Here is a 24,371-nt window from a genome sequence, read left to right as displayed (position 1 = left end):
TGGACGGTTAGCGCTCCTGCTACCCACTGGAGTTCTAAGACTGGATCCAGTTCCTCCCAAGATACAACCCAAAGGAAACAACCTAATAACAACAGGGGTCACAAGGATACAGGAGAATGGTCCAGAAGCTGACACATGGCTCTAATCTACAGGCACCTGAGGTTTTCCTCACCTACAGATAGGTATCAGACACTATTGGTACCCTGTTCCTAAGTAGGAGAGTGCCTCCCATATGAACTGTCTTGCTTCTCACTGATTCTGGGGTTAGCTAGCAACCCCAATAAGCTTAGAGGAAGAACTAAGACAGGCAAGGAATAGCAACCAGTCTGGCACTTTGTCTTCACTCTGCCAATATGAGCATTTCAGTGGAAATGAGCCAAGGGTTATTGTCTGTGTTGGTTTGTGTCTTGCTTTAATATTTAAACCTACCCCATAGCCAGGACAGGGAAGCAGTGCATCCCTAGATTTCCTATGGCTTCCTGATCACCTGAGTTGAATCCCCAGGTGGGGCCCTCTGCCCTTGGTGATGGCCATTCTGCCTCCTTCTCTTTGAAGCAGATGGCAGCCGTGGCGAGCTATCTCAGCCCACCCTCACCATCCAGACTCACCCCTACCGAACCTGCGACCCCGTGGAGATGAGCTATCCCCGCGACCAGTTCCAGCCTGCCATCCGGGTGGCCGACCTCCTGCAGCACATCACGCAGATGAAGAGAGGCCAGGGCTATGGGTTCAAGGAGGAATATGAGGTAAGAAGGCAGCCTGGGGCCAGACTCCCTAATTGATCCCAGGTCTGGGGGAGGGGGGTGGGGCACACTAAAGCCTTGCTCCTGAATGTGTGGTCTCCAACCAGGGTCAGCATCCTCACGTGGAAATGTGGTGGGAATGGAGCGCCTCAGGCCCACCAGACCCACCGAGTCTGAACTCGAATAGAAACCACAACCTTCAGTGATTTGTATATGCATAAAAGATTATGTGCATTGTGCCAAGAGATTTCAACATGTCCCTTCCATATTGTTCTTTCTGTCCTCTCACCCCACTGATCTCTGATCTCCTCTCTCTCTCTTCCACTCTTTCCTCCCTCTCTTTTTCCCTCCCTCCTTCCCTCTCTCCATTTGAATAACCCAATCATCCCAAAGACCTCTACATTTGGGGGCACAGAATCCTTCATTATGAAGATAAAATGTCTCAATTCTCCATGAACTATGCTGTAGAAAAGCCTATACATCTCCCCGTTAGGACCTTGCGTTCTTTCTTCTGTCCTTACCATATGCCACCAAGGCAATGGCTCAGTCTCTGGTGGCTGCTCTTGCCTCTCCCTAGATTCTCCCCACTTCTGTATTGCCTACCCCTCTCTTTCCTTCCTGAAGTGTCTCTACACAAAGGCTGTACATGAACATCGTAGTCGTTACCTTGGCATGAGGATTGTAGCCAAGTAAAGTGCCTGAATTCTTCATGCTATTGTGCTTTAAGTCCTTAGGGATCCACATTGCTGAGGCATCCTTGCAAGGTTCTGGTTCTGACAGATGGCTCTCCACTCCCCTACCCCAAATCCTTCCAGTGTCTCCCATCATCCTACCCTAGCATGCCATCAAGGACTCCCACATTCCCTTTGCTTTATCACTCAAAACAATTTAGCTTCTTGTCTGTCTCCTTCCTTTCTGTGTCAGACCTTGCCTGTTGCATTTTACTTTTTACAAACAAATAAACAAAAAGAACCAAATAGAAGGAAACCCTTGCCCCCTTATGCTCTTTTCTTAATCCAAAGAACAGCTCACTCCCAAGAGGAATTCCGCAATTATCCTGGTGTACACAGAAGCCAGCTGAAGTCAGATTTGAAGACAAGAATTACTTTTCTTTTCCCTTTCCCTTTCTCTCTCCTCTCTCCCTCCTTCCTCCTCTGAATATCTCCTGATTACCTTCTATATGTTATTTGCACTTATTTTTGTTGTTTAATCTTTATTCCTTCCTTCCTTCCTTTCTTCCCTCCTTCTTTCCTTCCTTTCTTCCTTCCCCTATACCTTCCTCCTTTCCTCCCTCCCCTCTTTCTTTCTATCACATCTAGCATGTACCCCAGATATGTTCAGTTCAGTTTCATTGTGTTGCAGTAAAAACTCATTGATTCAGGCTCCACACATTTGGCATTCTTGATAATACAGATTAAGTTTATCCCACAGACTATATTTCAAGAAAGAGCTTACAAAGCAATATTTCTAAAGTCATATAAAGTCTAAACGTGCTAAGCTTGGGAGTCCAGACAGTTAGTTTTCCAATGCAATGAACTGTGTGATCTTAAGATATCATTGCGCTATCTCCATTTTAAAATTCTTTATTAGTTGAATGGAGAGTTTGGATAAGGTGATTTCTAAAGACTTATCTGGTCTTAAAAGTTTACAAGAGTATAAAATATGGTGGCAAGGGGCATGTTTGGCACACTTATGAGGACAAAACATTTATGCCGATGGATGTGAGTAATTATCAGCTCAGGAGAATCAGCAGTTCAACCATGGTCTAAGGAAAATAACACTTTTCATATATTCAGCCTCCAAATTGCAGTGGAATACTGGAGTAAGAATGAAAGGAGATGATACTATTATCTCACATCACTGGGTCTTATTTCCTGAAGGGATAAATGCTTCTAATTTCTGGGGAGGATGGGTGTGTGTGTGTGTGTGTGTGTGTGTGTGTGTGTGTGTGTGTGTGTGTGTGTACTGATGCACAAGGTTGAAGATGTGCTTGTTAAACACATGACAGAAGAGGGTGTGTTGTTTATAGAGCCCTATTCAATAATATAATGGTATTATCAGTCATTAGTCATAAGTTTCAAACATTAGGAGACAGAAAGAGGGATAAGTGGCTAAAAGCTAAGAAACATCTGTTCTAATAATTTGCTATCTCCATTTGAGACCTGAAATACAAATGTACTTGACTACTTTAGTCTGTTTCCTTCCAGATTGTTCTTTAAAAGTATCTCATTGGTAAAATTCCTTGGTTTACCTGATTCCAAACATTCTAGATGGGTAATGTACTTTTATAGTGAAGCAAGCAATACACAATTCAAATTGTTCCATCATTTGAACCTTAACTGGAAATATCTCTAATGAGGCTAGCCTTGTCCTCAATTAGTTCAAATTATATTAATTACCTAATAGGAATTCCTAGCTTCTAGTTAAGAGCATTTTCTGATTAACCAGGGGTTAATTAGAAAAAAAATAAATTAGTGAATGAAAATGTGTTATAGCTTCCATGATGCCCCTGTCTGCTTTCTTAGAATAAAGCTGGGTTTTGCTTTGATCATAAAAGTTCCTATTATATCTAAATCACCATCCTGAGCATGAGTCACAGATCAAGTGGAAAACTCAGAGTAGACATAAGACTCCAGAGCTCTAGTTTCCTCCCATGCCAGCCTATGTGCTGTCTGTTGCCTGTCATGTCTTTATCTGGTGCCATATTTTTTCAGATAAATGAGTAGGTTTGACAAGTTGACATACAAGGGACCTCTCAGCTTTGGCAAGCTGTGTCTTCTAAAAATCAGTTCAAATTGCACAGTCACTTACAAATTTGCTCAGTAAATATTTACTCAGTGTTTACTATTGCCAAGGACATTCTCAGTATGGGAACTCCAACAGTGCATAAAATAAAGGTTCATGTCCTCATGATGCTTCTATTCCAGTAGGGGAAACAGAAAAATAAATTTAGACTTAAAAATAAGTAGAGTAGATAATGTATGACACAAGAGATGGTAAAAAAAAAATACTGGTTTTTCTGTGTGTGTTACAAATTCTGAGCAGCATAAAACAATTGGTATACTGCAGTCATTGGTTGTACGGGGTAGCAATTTGGACACAGGATGCAAAAGATGTAGTTTGTTTCCTCTTGTGGCCTTGATGGAGACAGCTCCAAGACCAATGGCTAGAATCTTTTGAAAGTATTTTCACTTCCATGTCTAAGGATTGATGCAGATCACAGCGGGTATTTCCCATTGGGCTAGCAATAGGTTCATGGCTTCTCCTGAAGCTTGGATATCCTTATAGCATGATAACCTTATAAGAGTTGGACTTCTCATCTAGTGGCTTGCAGCTCCAAAGGTGAGCCTCTCAGCTAATGAGATAAGAGGTGCTTCACTTTCATTACATAGACTTTGCCACCACACTCCATCATTTGTACCACATTACAGTGAGTGTAAACAAGTACAAACTTCCCTCATTCTAGGGGCAGGGAATTTAACTCAATCTCCTGATGCAGAAGAGGGCACAGAAGATATTGGAAATATAGCCTCTGGATAATATAATCTGCTGCAAATACCACAGAGAAAGAAATAATAGGGCAAGGGAGGAAGATGGTAGATTCCAGGAGCATGAAGTAGAGGAGGTTCCAGTATTCAACAGAGTAGAAGTGTACTCATGAATAACAAGATAGTGTTTGAAGATAGATATAATGAAAGATATTTATGGAAAAGGAGTTCAAAGATCAAGGGAGTAACATACTTGGTAAGTAAAAGTAGGAGGTGGCAGGGATAGAGTATGCAGGAAGTAAAAAGAAATAGGAGATTTAATAGAAAGAAAAGTAAAGAGAGACCCAATGCTGAGTGCATTCAAAGCCATTACAAGGACTTTGGCTTTATGCTGAATGAAATGGAAAATCACTGCAAGTTTTGAGAAGAGAGGTGCTTGCGATCTGACTTTGTGTGGAGTCGTTCTAGCTTCTATGTGGTGAATAGGGTATAGGAAGACAAAGGTAGATGGGGTCACTGCAGTGACTCTGGTCGAGACAGTTGAGACACATAAGAGAAGTTGGCAAGGAATAGTGAGTTCTGGATAGATTTTGAAGTTAGAGCCAACTAAAGTTCCTAACATGTGGCATGTATGTAATAAAAGAGAAAACCAGGATGACTCTAAAGCTATGACCTGAGCCACTGAAAGGACGAAGTTGCCACCAGCTGAGAGAAAGTTCCAAGTAGATAGGAGCTCAACTCAGTTGAATGGAGTTCACAGTACCCATTACATGTGTTTGCTGAGATGGCAAAAGTTTGCTGGAGGACTAGAAATTGGGAGAGAAGTATGAGCTGAAGAGAAAACTTTTGGAGTCTGGCATATCGATGATACGAAAACCATAGACAAGAACCAAGGGCTAAGCCATTCAGAATTCCAACATTAATAAGACATGCAAGAATTTCCCATGAGAAACTGTATTCTTCTAGGCTCTGGGAAAATGGAGCTTAGTTCTGGGGGTCATAGCTTCCTAAAAGGCACCAGCCTAAATCTTGGTTTGAGAAATAAGAACCAAAATGAAAGGGGAAGGTGTGAGAGGCAGAGGACTCAGGACAAGCCATGGTGTTGGGGTATGTGCAGCACGCTGAGTTTGGAGATCCACAATTAGTCTGATGTGTAAAATATGAGAGAGGGCATGGAGGGGCCTGGGGCTGGAATTGTTCATAGAGGTGGCATGGGGGTGCAAGAGGAAAGTATTTGACAAGATGAGGAATTTGGCCATGGGGACTATGGGAGGGAATAGGACTTTTTTTTTTAAGGTAAACTTGTGCTTTAATTTGGTTGAGAGCAGAACAGAGACACCAGAGGCAGGTAGGCGGCCAGGATTATACATCAGAGGAAAGAAGGAAAATAAAAAACAAACAACAATAACAAAAAAAAAAAAAACGATGGAACTGTCCAAAGCAAGAGACTAGGCCCAGAGCCCAGATAAACCCACACATACTCTGAATGTAGAATCATAAAATCAGCTTTTTCTCTCTGGCATGAAAGTTTGAGTCTCTCAGTTCAAGTGTTTGAAGTAATGCATGAATTGTTCTGAACCAAGAGTCAAAAGGTTTGCCTTCAAGTTCTATCACTTGCTTTCACTATGAAGTTGACCTAAGGCCGGTCACTCTCCTATCTTCGGCACTCATTTCTACATTTATGTAGAGAAGGTGAAGGAGTTGATCAAAGTGATTCAAAGAACCCTTCTGTTGCTGATACTCTGGGTGTCTAAATAGGAGCTGATTGGCTAGGCCAGCTGAGCCTCTTTCCCACAGATAGCCCCAGGGGACCCCATTCTCTGGGGTGCCCCACCCCCATGTTTATGTCTCAAATTCTAGCAATGGGAACTCTCCAGAGTCCTGGTGATTCGCAGACCTCAAGACCTAAAGAAAATTAGCTTTACCTGCTATGCATCTTTGGGCTGCAGCCAGAGATGTCTTCCACCTCAAAATCCCAAGGAAGTTTTCTAAAACATTGGACTGTCTTTCAGACCAATAAAAAGAAAAACTACTAAAGAAGGGACCTGGTATCCATATTCTCTAACCTCTCTAGTTGATGACAGTGTACTTTAAAATTGAGAGCCACTGGTCTAAGGGAAAAGTGGGGCTTCTCCATGGGTTTCTTGCCTGCCCACCGACCTGCCACCTTGCCAGTGTGTTCTACTTGCTGTCTCTCACATCTGAGCTTGATGGTGGAACATGCCCATTCAATTAAATGTAATCCCCTGGACAGTTTATTGATGCCAGTTTTTTTTAAAGTCTTTTTGAAAAAAAAAAGATTTACATAGAAGAACATTTATTAAGTACAAGACAAAAGTTTAGTAAATCATGAGGCTTGGGAAATTATCATTTTTATATGGTAAATCTTTTATCTGAGACAAAATATAAAAAGAGCCTGGCTGTGATTTTGAACTACACAATCTTCCCTCACCCCCACCATCCTACTTCCAAAGCCCAAATGATTCCATCTTCCCTAGTTACCAACAAAGATGCATACCTCCACCAACTAAAGACTAGTATTGTCTGTATGCTGCCATGTACCTCAACCACCACGATCAGAGGAACAGCAGGTTCGGGGAAGATGAAGGAGAACAGGAGGGGAGTGACCTGGTGAGAGAGAGGAGAAAGGAGGCACACTTGCTCATCCCATCCTGGTCCACATAGCCTGTCACTGTAATGAATGGAATGGGCCCAGTAGGGTGACCAGAAGGTGTCTGCTTATTACAGCTCCATTAAGACTATTTAAGGCAACAAGGAACAGCTGTGGAGAATATGATGCAGCCTAATGAAGAGCAAACATTTGTTCATTTTCCAGCTCTAGGCAGATGTATCATGTGCATGGCTGGTGAGGGAGAGGCCCCTGCTGCCATCTTGCTTAGTCATCTGTGGGTAGTGGGGGGCAGGCAGGCAGATTCCTAGTGGGGCATCACCATGGAGTTGGAAACTTCAAGTCATTGCCTGTGCTCTCCCTTCTCTGCCCTGAGCTACCTGAGCAGAGGCTGAGTGTACCTGTCTCGCCTACCATGTCATTTTTCCTCAGATAGCAATAGTCACAGAACACCCACTGCAGGGGACCCCAATGGGTACCTGGTCCAAATTTGGCAGGTGGGAGTGGTCTCAGACAGAAGCATGAGGAATTGGGGGCAGATTACCAAATCGTGAATGGATAAACCATGACTTTCCCCATTCTTAGTTCTTCAACTCTAGGAACTCATATGAACCAAAATGGGAGACCTGGGCTCTGCCTCCTCATTTCACTTCAGCTGCTCTGGATTAAAATAAGAAAACAGACCAGTGGACAAAAGACATCAGTAACTCATGAGATTTCAGACTTAGGAAAGGGCTCAGGGAGGAGACACCATGAACTTGGATCTTTCTTCTTATCCTATTATAAGAGTTCTGCTTATAATATCATGAGTAACACAGGCAACAGCATATTTCATTTAATACAAGACCCCTTCCAATTCAGTAAGTGGTTCTGGGTGGCACTATAGAAAAACCTTTAATCAAGAGACAAGATTTGGTTTCTATAGGAAACTCACTATGTAACCCAGGTTAGCCTCAGTCTCATGATCCTCCTGCCTCAGCCTCCCAGGCTCTAGGATTTCAGGCATGTGTCACCAAACCTGGCCTTCACTGGTTCTTCTAAAACAGATTTTGTGACTCTCCATGGAGATAAACACTTAACTATTCTGCCTTGCTCCCAGTTCCTGTCATAAACAAATACCATCTTGCTGTGATCTGATTGTCTCCTTAGCTTCAGCACAGAACTCAATAAATTACCACTTATTTAGGGACATGCTACACAATAATATTTGTCCTCTTGATGTCACTCTTAGTCGACTCATTAGTCATCCTCTTCTGTCTTCCCTGGATATATTTATAAACCCCAAGGCATGTACTTTTCAGCACAGAATGTGGCAACTGTTGAAAGCTTTCACCTTGGCTAAGGCCACCACTAACTCACACAATGCCTTGGAGTGAAATAGCAATAGGCCTGTCTTTCTCAAGACACTGAACTGTCACACTAAAACATGTTCTTAACACTTACAGAAGTCCGTGGTGTCTTTCATGTGCGTGGTACTTTCTTAGATGTGGTGTGATTGTATCATTCATAGCCAGTAAACTGTCCATGGTAACCGCTATCATCTACCAGGCTGTCCAAGGAATTCAGTACATGTGGGTTTAAGTTAAACCTTGAATCCAATGCAACCAGACCCTAGACTTCCAACTGATCACCAAACACTTTCTCACATCTGAATTTCTAAGTCTTATCTGCAAATTATTCGGCTTCTCCTGGCTTCCCAGAATAATCTTGGTTTTAAACGTAAAAAACCAGGCAGGAATTGCTCCCTTAGTCCAAGAAGCCAGCATGGGTGTTGTTGAGTTTCCCTCCATCTTTGTTCTTGTGATAATCAATTGGGAGTTCCTGGTTAAATTGGGGCATGGGGTATTTGGGGAGTTGATCATGTGGACCCAATATCAGGTCTTTGGGAAGAATTAGGATGGAGGAGTCAGAACATCTTGCTATGTGCAATCCAGGAATGGTGTCCAGTGTTGTGGGCATTATCTCAGATTATCACAAAATTCTTGGTTGTATTTGTTTTGTTTTGCATTTTAAAGATATTTAGATACTTTTTCTTTTGTGGGGAAGTATTACATGCTATGACTTTTAATAAATATGCAGAATCATGTGAACACCAATCAGCATACGCAAGGAAACAATCAAGAACATTCCCCATGCTTCCCCTGTCTCATTAAATCCCTCCTCTAAAAAGTGTATTATCGTCTTGGTTTCCAGAAAAATTCATCAACACTTAGAGTGGCAAAATGGTTTGAGGCCAAAAAACAAAACAAAACAAAAAACAATCAAGCACTGCAGTCTGCTTGACTTTGCAAAGCCTGACTTTTCCTGGATTCACATGCCTCGTTTGTGCACAAGAAATATTTCTTGACGAAAAAACCAAAAACAACCAACTGGATGACAGTCCCAGGTAAAATGGTGCTTCCTTGCTGAAGACGCTGAAATCATCCTTGCTCAGAGCACAGTGGTGGACAAGACTAAGGGGAAATCCTAGTGGGCTGGATTGATGGTGGAGGAGGCAGACTCTTGACTGTGCCCTGAAGCATCAGTCAAGAACTGCCAGATCAGCAATCCCTGGGCCCAGTTTTGCTGCACCCCAGGGCATAGCACATCCAATTATCTCCATGGATACAGTTAAGCCAAGGGGAGTGAAGGGAGGGATCACAGCTGACAGGCCTGCTAGGATAGTACCTGCTAGACAGGTAAGTGAATTGGACAGGCACACCCGCAGCCTTGCATTGGAGGTGAGCCGTTCGTGGAAGATTTGCATCCTGTCATCTCACTATTGGGGACATTCTTGAACACACACACACAAAAAAAATAGTTCAAGGAAAAAATGTCCAAAGTGGGATGGAATCTTCAGAAAGTACCCTCTTGGCTTCGGTAGGCCCAATCCAACAGGGAGAAGAAGGAACCAGCTAGGGGCATCAATAATTATTTTTATTTTCTTAATAGTTTTATTTACTTTTGTATTATGTGGCACTAAGGAATGGAACCCAGGCTAGACAAGCACATGCTAGACAAGCACTCTACCACTAAGCCACATTCCTTGCCCCAATAATAATTTTTAGCTCGAGCAGTGAATTAAAATACCAAGTGGGAACATTGAGGCAGGTTGCTTAGGCCTATAAGCTGAGCAAGAACAGAAAGCCTAAGAGCCTGTGACCTGTGGTCATTTGATCTGAATCTCCCACTGGCTCCAAGGTTTCAGCTCCAAGTCAGGGAGGGTGGGAGAAAAGTCTGAGACAGGCGCTAAATGATCATTTTATCCTAAAGTCTATGAAGTTTATCAACAAGGACAAAATCCCACTGCGCCTAGCCATTTATCACAGCCTAACACTGGCTTTGCCTCTCCTTACTACATCCCCTGAGCAATTGCAATGGCTTGGACCAAAATTCATGTTCTCGACCATGGTCAGCAGGACCTTACTTGAGTGTCCTTAGACACCTTCAATCCACATAATATATCTCCCTCTAGCCTTCTTGTCTCTCTGCTCCAGAGAGCCTCCCTTTAAGTTCTGGAACATTCTACCTACTAGCTTCTGTACTTGCTGTTCCCTCAACCTGGAATGAGCCTTCCCAGCTCTTACCAAGGATGGCATTTGTTCAATATTTTGTTCTCAGCTCAACTGTATCAATCAGAGACCTGGGGCTGAAGTGAGTTGGTTTTATCCCTGGTTGTAGGGAAGAAACTATACATCTGGTCGTAAGTGTGCATCTCAGGTAAAGGGCTGTGAGAAAAGAGGTGCTAAGTGATGAGGAAGAAGGGTTAAGGAAGACATGCTTTGTTCTGGCTGGCATGCCATGGGATGTGACACACACTCAGAGGACAGCTATGGAGAAGCTAGAAAATGTGAATGGCAAAGAGCAGTGGGCACTCAAACCAGCGGGGATGGAGGTTGTTCAGACAATGCTCCCATTTGTATCTGTGTGCAGAGGTGACTGTGAAAGGGCCTTGCCTTCATGCTTCTCCTTCAAGACTTCAGGACAGCCTTCGTTTGGACCACTGTTCCATGGAATCCTTTGTGCTCACCAGGAGATCGCGAGGCTTGGCACTGAGTGTCTCACCACCTCCCCAGATTCAGGGGCTGAATCTTCTCAGATTTTACCTTTTGGGTATCCCAGCCATCCTGTTGAGTAGTCCCCCCTGTCCCTTGTCACTGCCTACCCCAAGACTCTGTTCACTGCCTTCCAAGTACAAGCAGTCATAATCTATTTGTATATTATGCTATCCTTTCTATGATGAGAACTGTTCATGCGATGAGGTCTATTGAGGTTGTCTCAAGGACCAGGTACACAGCCTTACCTCACTCAGATGGCCGCTGTGAGAGGGACAAAGGGAGAGAAGGAGGGAAGGGACAGAAGGAGGGAGGGAGGGAAAAAGGGAGGATGATTTCAGCATGTTCTTGGGCAGGTCATTTCCTGTCTCTGACCTCAATTTGCTGACCTGTAACATAAGCTAACATTTTTTTTTCTGAAAAAGACCCTTTCAAACATGATTTTTGAGCATTTTATGAACACCAGGCTCCGCTCTCTAGAGACAAAGACATTCTTAAATATATCTCTTGGACTTTAATAGGGGGGAAACATGACCACCTTGGGAACACAACAGGAGGGAAGGGTTGGGAATGTTCTCACCCTTGGAGAGGAATGTAAAAATAGTCCTTTAAGGAAAGAAGAAGGAGGAGAGGAAAAGCAGAGATTGATACTGGAGGGGGTATAATGAGGTGGCAATTTTGGTTTCAAAAGAATGTGATTAGCTCCTAATGACTGCCACCATTCCCTGGTCAATCTACTGTAACTAGCCACTAATGTAAAAATAATGCCCCTGGCTCACTCACTTTGAAGATGCAGATGAGTCTCCCTTTCATACTCTTACCCCCACAGAATTGTTTCCTTGAAGAGATTATCCCCTATTAGACTACAGCTCCCTGGAAAAGGGAAATAGATGTGTGATCAAAGCTGCCAATTAGGGGGTCATTACCACCTCCTTCTCTATTAGGGGTTGCTTCCTCTCTCTGTATTTGTCACCATCATCACAGCCCTCCCACCCCCTCTGTCCCATCCCTTCCTGCTCCTTTTAGCCCCAGTTGCAGGGGATAGAGGCTCCTGGGGCTGTGGGAAATGCCTAGGTTCACTCCCATGGGGAAGTGCCTTGGCTCATCACCAGTACTGTATTGGATGATGGATTGTCCAGGCAAAGCTGCTTGTCTGCCTGTGCCCCAAGGGGCGTGGCCTCATTATTGAGAGCCATTTCAGGCCTCTGAGAGTGACAGGAGGGACCATCATTGGACTTTGGCACTGCTGTAGTACTGAGAGGTCCATGCTTATTCTGTGAGTTCCACTCCGCCCCCTGGAGGAGGGCCAAGGTAAAGCAGAAGGGGAAAACTACAGAGAATCTGCTCAAAAGAGGGGCAGAAGGCCTAAGCAGCAGGGAGCTGTCCATCCGTGAACGTGCCGGTTGCTGTGGATCATCTGCCCGGAAGGCCACTGTGGATAAGAACACAACTCGATGGTTTACAAGATTTACTCGCACCTCTAAAATCCCAGGAATTTTGCCTTTTGGAGGCACAGAGCCACGGGTTTCATGAATTCTTTCATTCATTTGTTCATTCATCCAATCCAGATGGGTCATTCTCTGGAGGAGCCCATGGCCCAGTTGGTAGATAGTAGTTTAGGTGGTTAGATGTGCAAATGTTCTCCTAAGAAACTGACTGACTCTAACTGGGAACACAGCAAGGAACAGTAAATGGAGGAGGTTTCACAGTGGACAAGACACTTGGACTGGGTTTTGAAGGTTCCATATGAATTTTTCAGGAGGACTTAGCTGGATGAAAACTTCCAAGTGGAGAGAATAACAAACATCTTGCAGCTACTATGTAGAAATAAGGGCAAGAAGCTTGGCTAACAGGGCATTTGGAGTGAAGTCATAAAGGCCATGGTATTGAAAAGCTTGGGACTTAATCTGAGGACAAGAACAAAGGGAGTAACTGGGGCCTGTTCACATTTTAGAAAGAGCTCTCTGATTACAGTGGAGGATGGATTGGAGGGACCAAAACCAGAGCAAGAGAAACGAAAGAGGAGACTCATGGGAAAGTATTACTCCAGGTAAATTCACTACTTGAAAGAGCTCTAGCTGCAAATTAGGATCTCCTGGGGAGTTTAAACACTCTGGGTACCCATGTCCCACCCTTGGTCTGGGGCAAAGCTTTGACTTTAGGAATTTTAAAAAATTTCCCCAGATAATTCCAGCATGCAGTCATAAAGAGACTTTAACTGTAACCCAGACCACAGCACATAACCAATACTCATCACAGTTATTTCTAAAGAAATTAGTGTGAAAACAATTAGAATCTCCTGTCCAGCCATTGTATTAGGCACAGACAGTTGGGTTTTTATCATAGAGGCTTTCAGCTAGAAAATCTACCTTGAAAAGATCAAGCCAAGCAGCAGATAATCCAAAGCTGTCACTTAGACCCAGATACGTGGCAACAGACTTGGTATCTTGCCTGAGAAAGCTCTGCCTGCCTGACTGGAAGTAGTTAGAGGCTGAAATCTGAGAGTTACATGTAGGGACAAGCCAATGGCAAGATGGTTTCAGAGGGGGTAGACTCTTGTCAAGAGAAACAAGAAAAGAAGGGAGGGAAAGGACAGGGGGTGAGGGGAGAGCTTCAACCCTACACTGCAAGAGTAAGTTTGTCCTAATTCCATTTTCATACCTGGACATAGGGCAGAGATTGGTGCACAGAGTCTAACACCTGATTTGTGCCCCCCTTCAACCACCCCAAGGATTCTTACCTAAGGGTGTGGAACACACAAAATTGTGATCCACTGATCACTGGCAAGCCATCTCCCTATCCCAGTCCTAGGGAAAGCGAAGTTGGAGAACATGGCTTAGCTGAGGAAGCCCAGACACACCTGCCACCTGTGCCTCCAGTGACTCTAGGACAGCTAGAGAGAACAAAGTGGGAGGGGGCACATTTCTACCTATCCAATTACTGCATGTATCAGAATCATGGCCCACAAGTTATAGACACACCCAATTTTATAAATAGAGATCTAGTAGAATGCTATTATACCCATGTCTTCCTTTTTTTGTTTGTTTGTTTGTGGCTCCTTTCACTCTGTAGCCATAGAACTGAGTATGGGTATTGGCAACAGATGCTCATAATCTGGCTTTGTCATAGGAAATGCTTGCCAACAACCCTGCTTTAGAAACGCACACACACACACACACACACACACACACACACACACACACACACACACAAACGAGACTGCAAGCAAGACAGGTGCCATCATGCATGAGCATAGGACTTCCCATACACAGTCGTCCTGATGCCCATGAAGCATGGCCGCTGAGCTGTTCAGTCCTTGCTTGGGATGGACGCAGTGAGGAATGGATGGGCAAAGCTAAGGCTGGCTGTGAAGATGGGTGGAGGGCCCCTCCCTGCCCTGATGACAGCTGCCTAGACGGACACTGTTCCCAGGCCAGCCTCAGAAGCAACGCAAGGGCTGTAGGCCAAACAGTCTGCCCCATTCTACTGCAGGTAGAGCAGGGACCATGACTGAAACACGGCCTGACTCTCATGTGGCTGCGGGTTTTGCTAACGCTCTTCCCACCCACCTCAAATTCCATCTTTCCTCTCTATGAAATGACTGGCTCTACATCCCTTGACTCAATACTCCTGTAAATCAACCCAAATAGTTGTTTGCCTGTCTGTCCCTTCTGTGATATTTGGCCTCTTAAACTGATTGGCGATTCCTTTTACCTCCTTCTCCTAAGCTCTGGGCCTCCATATGCAACTACCTCCTCAGCTTCTCAGCTTGAACATCTACCAGACATCTCAAACGTGGCTGCCATTATTGTTGTGAATTTGAGAATTTTTTTTTTAAGAACAACAACTCGAAAGCCTGACACTGGTGTCTCATGCCTATAACCCTAGTGACTCAGGAGGCTGAGAGCTGAGGGACGTGGTTTGAAGCTAGCCTGGGCAGGAAAGTGTATGAGACCCTTATCTTCCACAAAGCACCAAAGTGCTGGAAGTCAGCTGTGGTTGAAGTGGTAGAGTGCTAGCTGGAAGCACGAAAGTTCAGGGACAGTGCCCAAGTTCTGAGTTCAAGCCCCAGGACTGGCCCCAACCCCTCAAAACAAACAAACAAACGAAAAACAACCTCACAGTTCTCAATACTGGGCACTGTTCTAGGCACTTCAGGCACTCAAAACACAATGCTTAACTTGTGCTTTGCCAATCATGTTTCTCCTCCCCCCCCCACACCAGCCTTCTTTATCTCAATAAATGATACCTCACTCCAGTCAGTTCTTCAAAATGGCGATCTAACAGTCAGCCTTAGTTCCTCTTCCCCACATCATAGAGGTGCTGGTACCCAATGTCTATCTGCCCTCTATCCGCTGCTCCCCCCATGCCATGCCCACTGATGGCTCCCTCTTGTCAACACCTGTTCACTTGAGGGCTTCCTCCAAACAGAAGACCATGTACACTCTGCCTACGGTGCATGAACAGAGAGCCTGGGATCCCCCAAGAGCTGTTCTGAGTCACTGACAGGTAGGAATTGATGGGAATACACCCATCAATACAGCACCTTCCGCCTCCTCTAGAGGGACAGTTCTGAGGTGTGAGCTGTCTCCATACAAGAAAGCTCCAATGGTAACCTACTCATTGATGGCTCACTGAGGGACCCTCAGCTGTCTCACTTCCCCATTCTCCTTGGGATTACCTGCCAAATAAACTACTGGTCCTTGGACTCCTATCTCCGAGTCTGCTTCTGAGGCAGCACAAGCTGACCATATTCAAAGAGGGAAGGAAAATAAGCTCCTAACGGATCTCTCTGCTTCTTCCCTCGCCTTCCTCTAGAGCCTGTACCCCATGCATGAGCCAGACAGTACTTTGTGTAACATATGAGACAACTTCCCTGCTCACAACCCTCTCGTGGTCTCCCATGAGGCTGAGAATAATGCTTGTTCTGAGAGCTGGCATCTGCAGTGCCTTGTGTAATTGGGAGGCAGGCTCATCCCCAAATGCTTCCCTATCTAGCTCCCGCCGCCTCCCTCTCATCCATGAGTGAGTGTGATCTTCTGGTTGTTATCTGACCTTTGCCCCTCTTGTTTCTTCTGCACTTTCTGTCTTACTTAGTATGACCAACTACTTCACCTCATTAAGAAATGAACCCAATGTTACCTGCTCACAGAAACCCTCCCAGATTGTAGAATCTGAGAGAATTCTGACTCCCCATCACTAGCTCTTTATCTAGCTTTTATTTTCTTTCTAGCACTTTTGATTATCTAATGTATGTTTGCTTGCTTGTTTGCTACCTTTCCTAGTCAGTTGGATGTTCAAAGGGACTTATCCAATTCTCTATACTCGTTGTAACTAGACTAGTGCCCAGTGTGTATTAAGAGATCATGAAATACTTGTTGAGTACATGAATGAATAAATGAATGGATGTAGGGATGTAGGCATAAACAAATGGATATATAAATGAATGTACAATTGTAGAAATGAAGTAGGAATGAACACATGGATGTATGAATGAATGAATGACTTCCCTACTGGACAAGATTGTGAGATTATGACACCCAGTAGTCAGTAACAACGTTTGAGTCAGTAAATTAACAAGTCCATAGAAGGCCCGACTCCATTTTCCTCAGATCCCAACCCATGACAACGTAGTACTTTATACTGACTGTCCCATCAGTGGACTCTGATTCTCTCTGTTGGTTCATCTACTCCTGGGTAAAACCTTCATCTCAGGCTACTCTAATCATTCTGTCCTTAATTTTCAGGCCTTACCAGAGGGCCAGACAGCTTCATGGGACACAGCCAAGGAAGACGAAAACCGCAATAAGAATCGATACGGGAACATCATATCATGTAGGTATCCTTCTGGGGCAGTTTAAGTACCAGACTTTGGGAACAAGGGGCAGAAGAAGCTCTCTTTACCTGAAATTTGTTATCAAATAATCCTGGAGGTTTCCATCTTTAAGTCAGCAAATGATTGCAATAGTGCCAGCAAGGGGTGGTGAGGGAGTAACCATATTCACATACTCATGATGCCTGGTACTCGGTTCTGGGAAAAGGGAAAAGAGAAGCTGCCACAGGCTGATAACATATGATTTTTGTCACTGCCAAATATTGGTATGTACAGCCTTCAAAGCATCACCCATACAGACAGAACAAAGTTACTTCAGACAAAACGCTAAGCAGTGTTCCTGATGAAAACAAGGGCCCCAAAGCCTGATCGAGGGGAGCCAATCTGGACCCAAGGACATCTCACCAAATGTATGGGAACATTGCCTGGTCTCTGCTCTCAGAGTAGATCAATACAGTCAAAGGTAGTGGGGGGAAAAGATCCTCAATGACCCATTATTTCTAGCACAGCTCGGATTTTTGTTTTGTTTGGTTTTATCTGTCTAGACATTGCCTAAGTTAAAAAAAAAAAAAGGAAAAACTCAGAGGAAGAAAGAATCAGATACGGGCAGATTGTAAAGGAAGAAAGGCAGAAGTTTTGCTTAGCTGTTTCCTGTGCTGATTTAGGAATAGGCTCTGAATGGTGGCACTAATCAGAAAACACTTATAATTTGTCTCTCGGAAGATAGTCATGCAGACAGTGAGATTTCTTGCAAGTGAAGTGTCGGAGAGATTCAGAGAGTCAGCAGACATGTATTAAGGCGCAGAATGGGCGGGCTTTCTCTGAATGCTTCCTGTGCTGGGTGCTGGGAGATGCAGTCCTGTTCCAGGATAGATGGATACTGGTTCTAACTGGTCCCCATCATCATCTGTTCCCATTCAGTGACCACTGTGCCCTCACTCTCTGGTCACTTATCCATTCTCCTCATTGGATTAGGAGCACACATGCTGACCATTCTGGGTGGTGTGGCCTTAGGCAATTGCTGTAATCCCGAGGCTCCATAAAATCAGATTCATGATGTCTTCCTTTCAGAGATGGGGAAAACATGACGAGTGCCTCCCTCCTTGAAAGCCAAGGACAGCCAGAATGAATGAGCCAGGATCCCAGGTCAAAGCCTGAGGGAGTGATGTGTAGATCCATGAGAAGGCTACCATCATTCATCCTTGCCTAGGACATCATCAGTTCTCCCCTGGACCCTGCTCAGCCCACTTCCAGTGTGTCCACATTTTCTCTCTTATCCTTATCAAAAGTCAGCAAGACCTCTTAAGAATCTGACTCAAATGATGTCATTTTCCTAATTAAAAAACAACAACACATCTCACATAGTTCTCTTCCCCCCTCCCCCACCTCTTCCCCTGTCAGTCATGGGGCTTGAACTCAGGGCCCGCACACTGTAGTGCTCTACCACTTTGAGCCACAGCTCCACTTCCAGTTTTTAGGTGGTTAATTGGAGATAAGAGTTTCACAGCTTTTCCTGCCCAGGCTGTCTTTGAACCATGATCCTTGTATCTGAGTCTTCTGAGTAGCCAGCATTACAGGTGCAACCTACCACCACCTGGCTAGTTTCTCTCACCCTTGGGCTGCCCTTATTGCAAGGCCTTCACTGTCTTTCCAGCTTCGTTGATAGCACCTCAGCATAGCCTCCTCAGTTAAACCACAGACTGTTATTTAGTCCTTGAGCTTTCCACATACAGCCATGTCTCAGGGCCTTTCCACATTCTGTTCCCTCTGAAAATGTTTCTCTCTTCCCTTTGTCCTACTAAGAGCTATTTATTCTTCAGCTCTTGGCCCAGTCATGAGGTCCACAGGAGGTCCTGACCCTCCCAGTTTGGGCAAGGCCTTATTATTCATTCCTAGAGCACATGTATGTCTATAATTGGCCCCTTGTCATCATTGTGACTTTTGAGACCCTTTGATGCCTATCTGGTGGCAGGCAGCCTGTCTTCATGGCACCGCTGCTTGGTGAGAAGGCAGCCATCTTGCCTTTCTGTTTCCCCAAATCTGGCACGTGACTGGCTTCCATTAAGTAGGAACTCCATAGGTGGAAGAGGCTGCAGCGTATAAAAAGCTGGCCTCTCTTACTGCTAGGGCAATGCGACAGAGAACATTTGGAGAGGGCAGAAGGAAGACAGCTACATGAAGCCAGCACTGGAAATGATGAGTTCTCAGGAGGGAGAGATAAGTGGGAGACAGGACACAAGAACAAGAGGATGCTGAAGAAAAATCACAAGGCAAATTAGAGATCCATCATTGGAGTGTCCCACACGCATTCTGTAGCTACAGCACCTGCGGCACAGCAGCGCCGGCTGGCAGGGTTGGGTGAGGGGCCCCAGGCACAGCACTTTCAGCTGGCTGTGCTCTCAGCTGTGGACTCTGAGCTGAAGGTCCCCGATTGTGAGCTTCTCCTTAAAGCCTGTGGCTCAGACAGCTCACAGCTCCACTCTAAGCCTACCATGTTTTTTCTGTGCCCAAGCATAGAGCTGAAGAATGGACACTACCAACAGAGGTGCTTCACAGTGCCAAGCCCAGCTTCCTCGCTGTGCCACGGAAATGCAGCTTCCATTTATTTTCCCAGAGCTCCAGGGAGTCCTGGGCTGCACTTTGCCCAATAACAATAGGCTACCTTTCTCAGTGGCCTCTTCTTCCCTGACTCATGTCCCCTTCCCCTGTGGTGTCCCTTCTTCCCTTTCATGCCTGACTCTGGCTGTGGAATCCAGAGAGAATCCAAGCTCCCTAATAATGCCTCCTCCGTGGGTTCGAATTAACTTGAATCTCCTTTCTAATCTGAGGGTCAATGCAGCACAGGAAGACTGACCCAGGCTTGAACTCAGTACTGGAAGGAGACAGTGTCGATATCACCAGGGAATTCAGAAAGCAGCACAAGCTATAAAAGGGAACCGACGGAGGGAGGTGGATAAAAAGGAAGAAAAAAATCCTAGACTCACAATAAGAAAGGTGAAAGAGAAACAGCCCGGAGGACTAGAAAGTGTTCCTGCCCTTGTATGTGTTCCTCTCAAAGGCACAGCCTGCTGAGCCTTGATAAATAGAAATATTCTTGGCACAAGAAGAAAACTGAGTGTGATTAGCATCTTAAGGAACCCAGAATACCAAGAGAGGCCATAGTGGAGGACAAAGGCCCAGGCCAGGGAGAGCAGAAAAGATTAAAAGGGGAGGAAAAGAAGGAAGGGCATTGCCTTAAGGGAAACAGTGAAATAGAAACCTTGGCAAGATAACCTTTTGCTTCCAAGATTCTAGTTCAAATTTAGTAATGAAGACAGTGGGGTTTGAAGGGAAATGGGTGGAAAGGAAGTGAACAGAGGAAATAAGAACAAAGAGCTTTTTGTGTTCAGGTAGCTCCAGGTCTACAAGGAGAAACTTAGAGAATAGCAAAACATTACCTGTGTGCACCTTCTGGCACTTCCTGGACTGGCAGGAAGTAGATGGTGCTAGGAAAGGAAGTGGGCTTGGGCTACGAACTGGGATCCCAATGGGAACAGGAGAGCTTTTCTAATCATGTAATCTGGAGAGAAATAACTAAGAGATGCTTTATAAAAGTGTGATCTAGGAATACAGATAAACACTAACTCAGGCCAAGAAGGATTCTGATCCTAGTGAGAGATCACTAGGTTAGAGATTTGACCTTTGTGTTGACTGACTCAAACCAAGCTGAGGGAAGAGTACCTTAACTCTGCTTTCCTCCCTCTACCAACTCCTCGCCTCTGTTTTCTCCTGGTTGAGCTCAACCAGAAACCAGAGGGCAGAGTAAGTAGTCTGCCCAGTTAATGGTTATAAAAGTGTAGACTCTAGTGGCAGAATATCAATATCACTTGGGAACTTGTTAAAAATGCTACTTGGACTCTACCCTAGATCTCCTAAGTCAGAAGTTGTGGTGATAGGGCTGAGTAATATGTATTTTTAACAGCCTCACAAGTCAGGCTGGTATGTATCCTAGCTTTAATGTCTCCAATTGTGTCCTCAGAGGCCAGCCTTCTGGATAATAGACCCATGTGAGGAAGGTAGAGGTGTCTGGGGACACGCAGGAAATCCCCCAACCTAGGAAAAGCCACTGGGATCAGGAGCCTAGTGGATTTGTAGACACTGGAACCTTTGACTTGAGGTCACACAGATGCAAGTTCTAATCTCAGTCTGTCATTTACCTTGTCCACATCCTTAGGCCAAGTCTCTTCATTCCTCTAACCCTGCCTTTTCACCTATGAGGGGTCATAGGTCATATCCCAGCACAAGAGACTGAATTTAGATGACTAAAAATGGGAGCTGGGAGTCAAAGACTTTCAAGCCTAGGTGAGAGTCTAGCTTCTTTGAGTGCGCAGGCAAAAAAAAAAAAAAATAGGTGGACCAAGGATGGAGAACGCCCTACCTGAGGTCACATTGTGGCTGCTGAGCCTTCTCTGTCTGCTTGCAGCACAGTCTAGAAGAGTAGGTGATTAAAATACCCCCTCAGCTCCCTCTCCCTTTGGGTGGCATCAATGGGAGGTCCGCATCCTGTGAATCCTCCCCCATCTCCTCAGCAGGATGAAGCCTGAGTCGGCCTTAGTGGCTACTGCTGGTGACCCACCCCTAGTTGATTAATTCCCTTTCTCCATCTCCCTCCACAGCTCCTTTCTAGTCTTTCCTGACACCTCTTCCCACATTACCTTCTTTCACCTAAATCCTTGTTCTGCTGCTGCTGCTGCTGCTGCTGCAGCTGCAATCTAAATTTACAAACAGAAACAGAAAACCCTTTCACTGTTCCCTCAGGAAGGCCCTTCCGTGGGGCATTGCTTGACTGGCACGCTCTGCAATTCAAGGAGATGTGCTGGGGGACTTCCCTTCTAGCCCCTCTCACTGCTTCTACTTTCTAGCCCTTCTCTGCTGAAGCTACATCTGCTGGAACACTTCCTTACAGGCTCCCACAGAAGAAGCCTCCCAGATTCAGCCAGCACAGATCTGGCAGGACTAGAAGGTGCATGGAATGATGGAATATCAGGCTACCTGCATGTTGTCCCGAAGCCCCCACCCCCCTGCACCACCACCACTCCACCTGTAATGGTAATTCAATCAAGATTGAATGTCAGACCTTTAGCTTCAATGAGGTACCCAGACAGTCTCGGCAGAATTACCTGCCTCCTCCCTACCCACCCATGCAAGATGATAGCATTAACATTTCCAATACGTCTAGGAAATGGTTTTCCGGCTCCACAATTCATTGTAATGAGTCAAATCTCTTTTCTCTGAAAAATTATATCCTTTCTTTACCTTCTTCAGTGCCCACAAGACAGGGAGGAAAAACATCAAATATCCAAATGATATTCCTCTCCCTGGCCCCGCCTCCTGGAAGCAATTCTGTGTTGAAGTGGATGTGACTTGCAATGGCTGATTTATTGGGTTACAGCTGATGATGAAGGCGAAGGCTGTGGTTTGTTTTGAGTGAGGTCTATGCAGAGGAGAAAACTGAACTCTCTCCCCCTGGGGAGGGTATGGGACCACAATGGGACAGGGGATTAGCACTGCAGACTAAGAGATGGTGAGAAGTGATGTGGGAAAGGCCTGGCCGTATGTATGTGTGCATACATACATATATACATATATACATGCATATGTGTATGTTTGTGTGATTATACACATGCATATATACATTATATATATTTTGCAGAATTACTGCAAAAATCAAGAGATATAGTGACCACACAGTTTCCAGAAAACCTGGAGCATCCTCTACCCTTCCCACAGTGCATTCTCGCACCTGGGGGTCTCTCATCTTATGGTCTAGCTAATCAGAGTTGACATGTGCATGTCGATTGTAGCAACCTCCCAAGTACTTTCATGCCTGATCTCTTTTAACCTCACCGCTAGTCTGCAAAGCTAGAGATAATTTGGATGTTATAGTCAGGTTAAGTCCAAGTTCCAGGAAGGAGAGAATACCTGTTGCAGTAATACGGTGACAGGGTTAGAGTGTGGCAGGCCTCCACACGCGCATCCCCTTAGCTCTTTTCTGCTGAAGACAAGAAGAGAGACCTGGCTGTGAGTCTTAGCTCAGGGAAGACTGAGTCCACAGGTGTGGTGAGGAGAGGAAGGATCTAGGTCTAGGACCCAGGCACATTATTGTCCTTGGAAGAGCCCTGTGGTCAGAGTGGACATGGAGTGTTTCAGCAAATTCTAGAAGGGAAGTAGTAAGTGTGTGAGGAAAGAGGGCATGGGAGAAGACATGGCCCCAGACCATCAGATCATGTGAGGTGTTGAGCAGTACGGTGAAACAGTGTTTTCTGCTAGTAGAGCAGTGCAAGTGATACACAGCATTCCGACAGTGTCTACATCAGGAATACTGTGAGCTGGTCCATGCTAGGCTGGGAGCGTGAAACTAGTCATGTTGGGAGCATTTACACCACAGACATCAGCAGAAATTATACATCAAAACCTTTTTCCCTCCACAGAGCTGTTGGTGAAACATTTATCTATGTACCACCAGTCCTTAACCAGAAAGAGGAGCACATTCGTGGGAAACAGGGGTGAAGGTTCCTGTCTAGAGGAGGTCTTTGGATCTCTGAGTCCTTATAGTTCCATTTTTGTTTCTCCTCCACCTGCATCCACCATCCTCCTCCAGGGCACAAGCCAGTGCTTGCCTCCCTCTATCTTCTCTGTGAACCTGCAGGAGCCAAGCCCCTCCCTTTTATCTCACCTCACCATCAAGGAGTTTGTGCCTCCTCCATATGACTCTTGTCAACTCCTCTCCTTGTCTTGAATATCAAACAAGGAACACCAAATTAGCTGGGTTTTTTTCCATGCTTGCAAAATGTAGATAGAGCATAATGAACAATCCAGGCTGCTTGTAAATTACCTCATATAAGCTGCTTCTACATCCTCCGCCACCACGTCTTTCTCTCTCCACGTGCATGTGGGTAAACACAATTTTTTATCTTTCTAATTATATAAAATTGGAAGAATAAAGGGACACAGAATGATATTAGCATTTCCCAGAAGGAATAAATAAACCATAAGAGTTCTCCCATTCCTTGCAATGCTTTTCTGGTGTCTGGTGTGCCTCCAGTGGAATCCTGCCCTTTAATGAACACACATAATAGCGCTGCACCTCTGCAGGTAGACGGATCTATTTCTAAGTGCCTCTGCTATTGGCTCACTGCCTGCGTCCTAGCCAGTCCCAAACCACCAATTATTGAGCACCTGCTGTGTACCTGACACTGTCCTAGCACTTTTCAGAGAGCAATTTACAGAAAAATAGAGCAGTAAGTACAGACTTCCTAGCTATTCCCTCCCTAACACATAATGAACATATTGCATTAGTGCAGTACATTTGCTGCAATTGATGCACCAATAGTGATCCATGATTATTAGCTCAAGTCCATAATTTACATCAAGGTTCACTTCATATGTTGTTTTTATGCTGACAGATTCATCACGATAGATATCTCCCATTACAGTATTACATAAAGTATTTTCACTTCCCTAAAACCACCTGTGTTCCACCGATTAAATCCTCCTTCTTCCTCTAAGTCCCTGGCAAGCACCATTTTTTTTTTACTGTCTCTATAGTTTTCTCTTTACCTAAATGCCATATGTAGTCATATGGAATGTCATGGAATTGTAGAG

At 44.9% G+C, this 24,371-nt stretch overlaps 1 protein-coding gene across 1 annotated transcript in view; it reads left to right on the top strand.

The window, feature by feature from the left end:
- The window catches only part of Ptprt (protein tyrosine phosphatase receptor type T), a 688,872-nt gene that overhangs the window by 609,987 nt on the left and 54,514 nt on the right, over positions 1-24,371 (top strand). The window contains exons 17-19 of the mRNA XM_048349408.1: positions 556-746; positions 12,849-12,944; positions 16,642-16,729. Coding sequence (XP_048205365.1) covers positions 556-746; positions 12,849-12,944; positions 16,642-16,729 — 375 coding nt within the window. The remainder of the gene's footprint in view (positions 1-555; positions 747-12,848; positions 12,945-16,641; positions 16,730-24,371) is intronic.

The sequence above is a fragment of the Perognathus longimembris genome, chromosome 6 (genome assembly GCF_023159225.1).
Source record: "Perognathus longimembris pacificus isolate PPM17 chromosome 6, ASM2315922v1, whole genome shotgun sequence".
Classification (NCBI taxonomy): Eukaryota; Metazoa; Chordata; class Mammalia; order Rodentia; family Heteromyidae; genus Perognathus; species Perognathus longimembris.
Note: the sequence above shows the minus strand (reverse complement) of the source record. Positions and strands in the feature narration are given on the sequence as shown.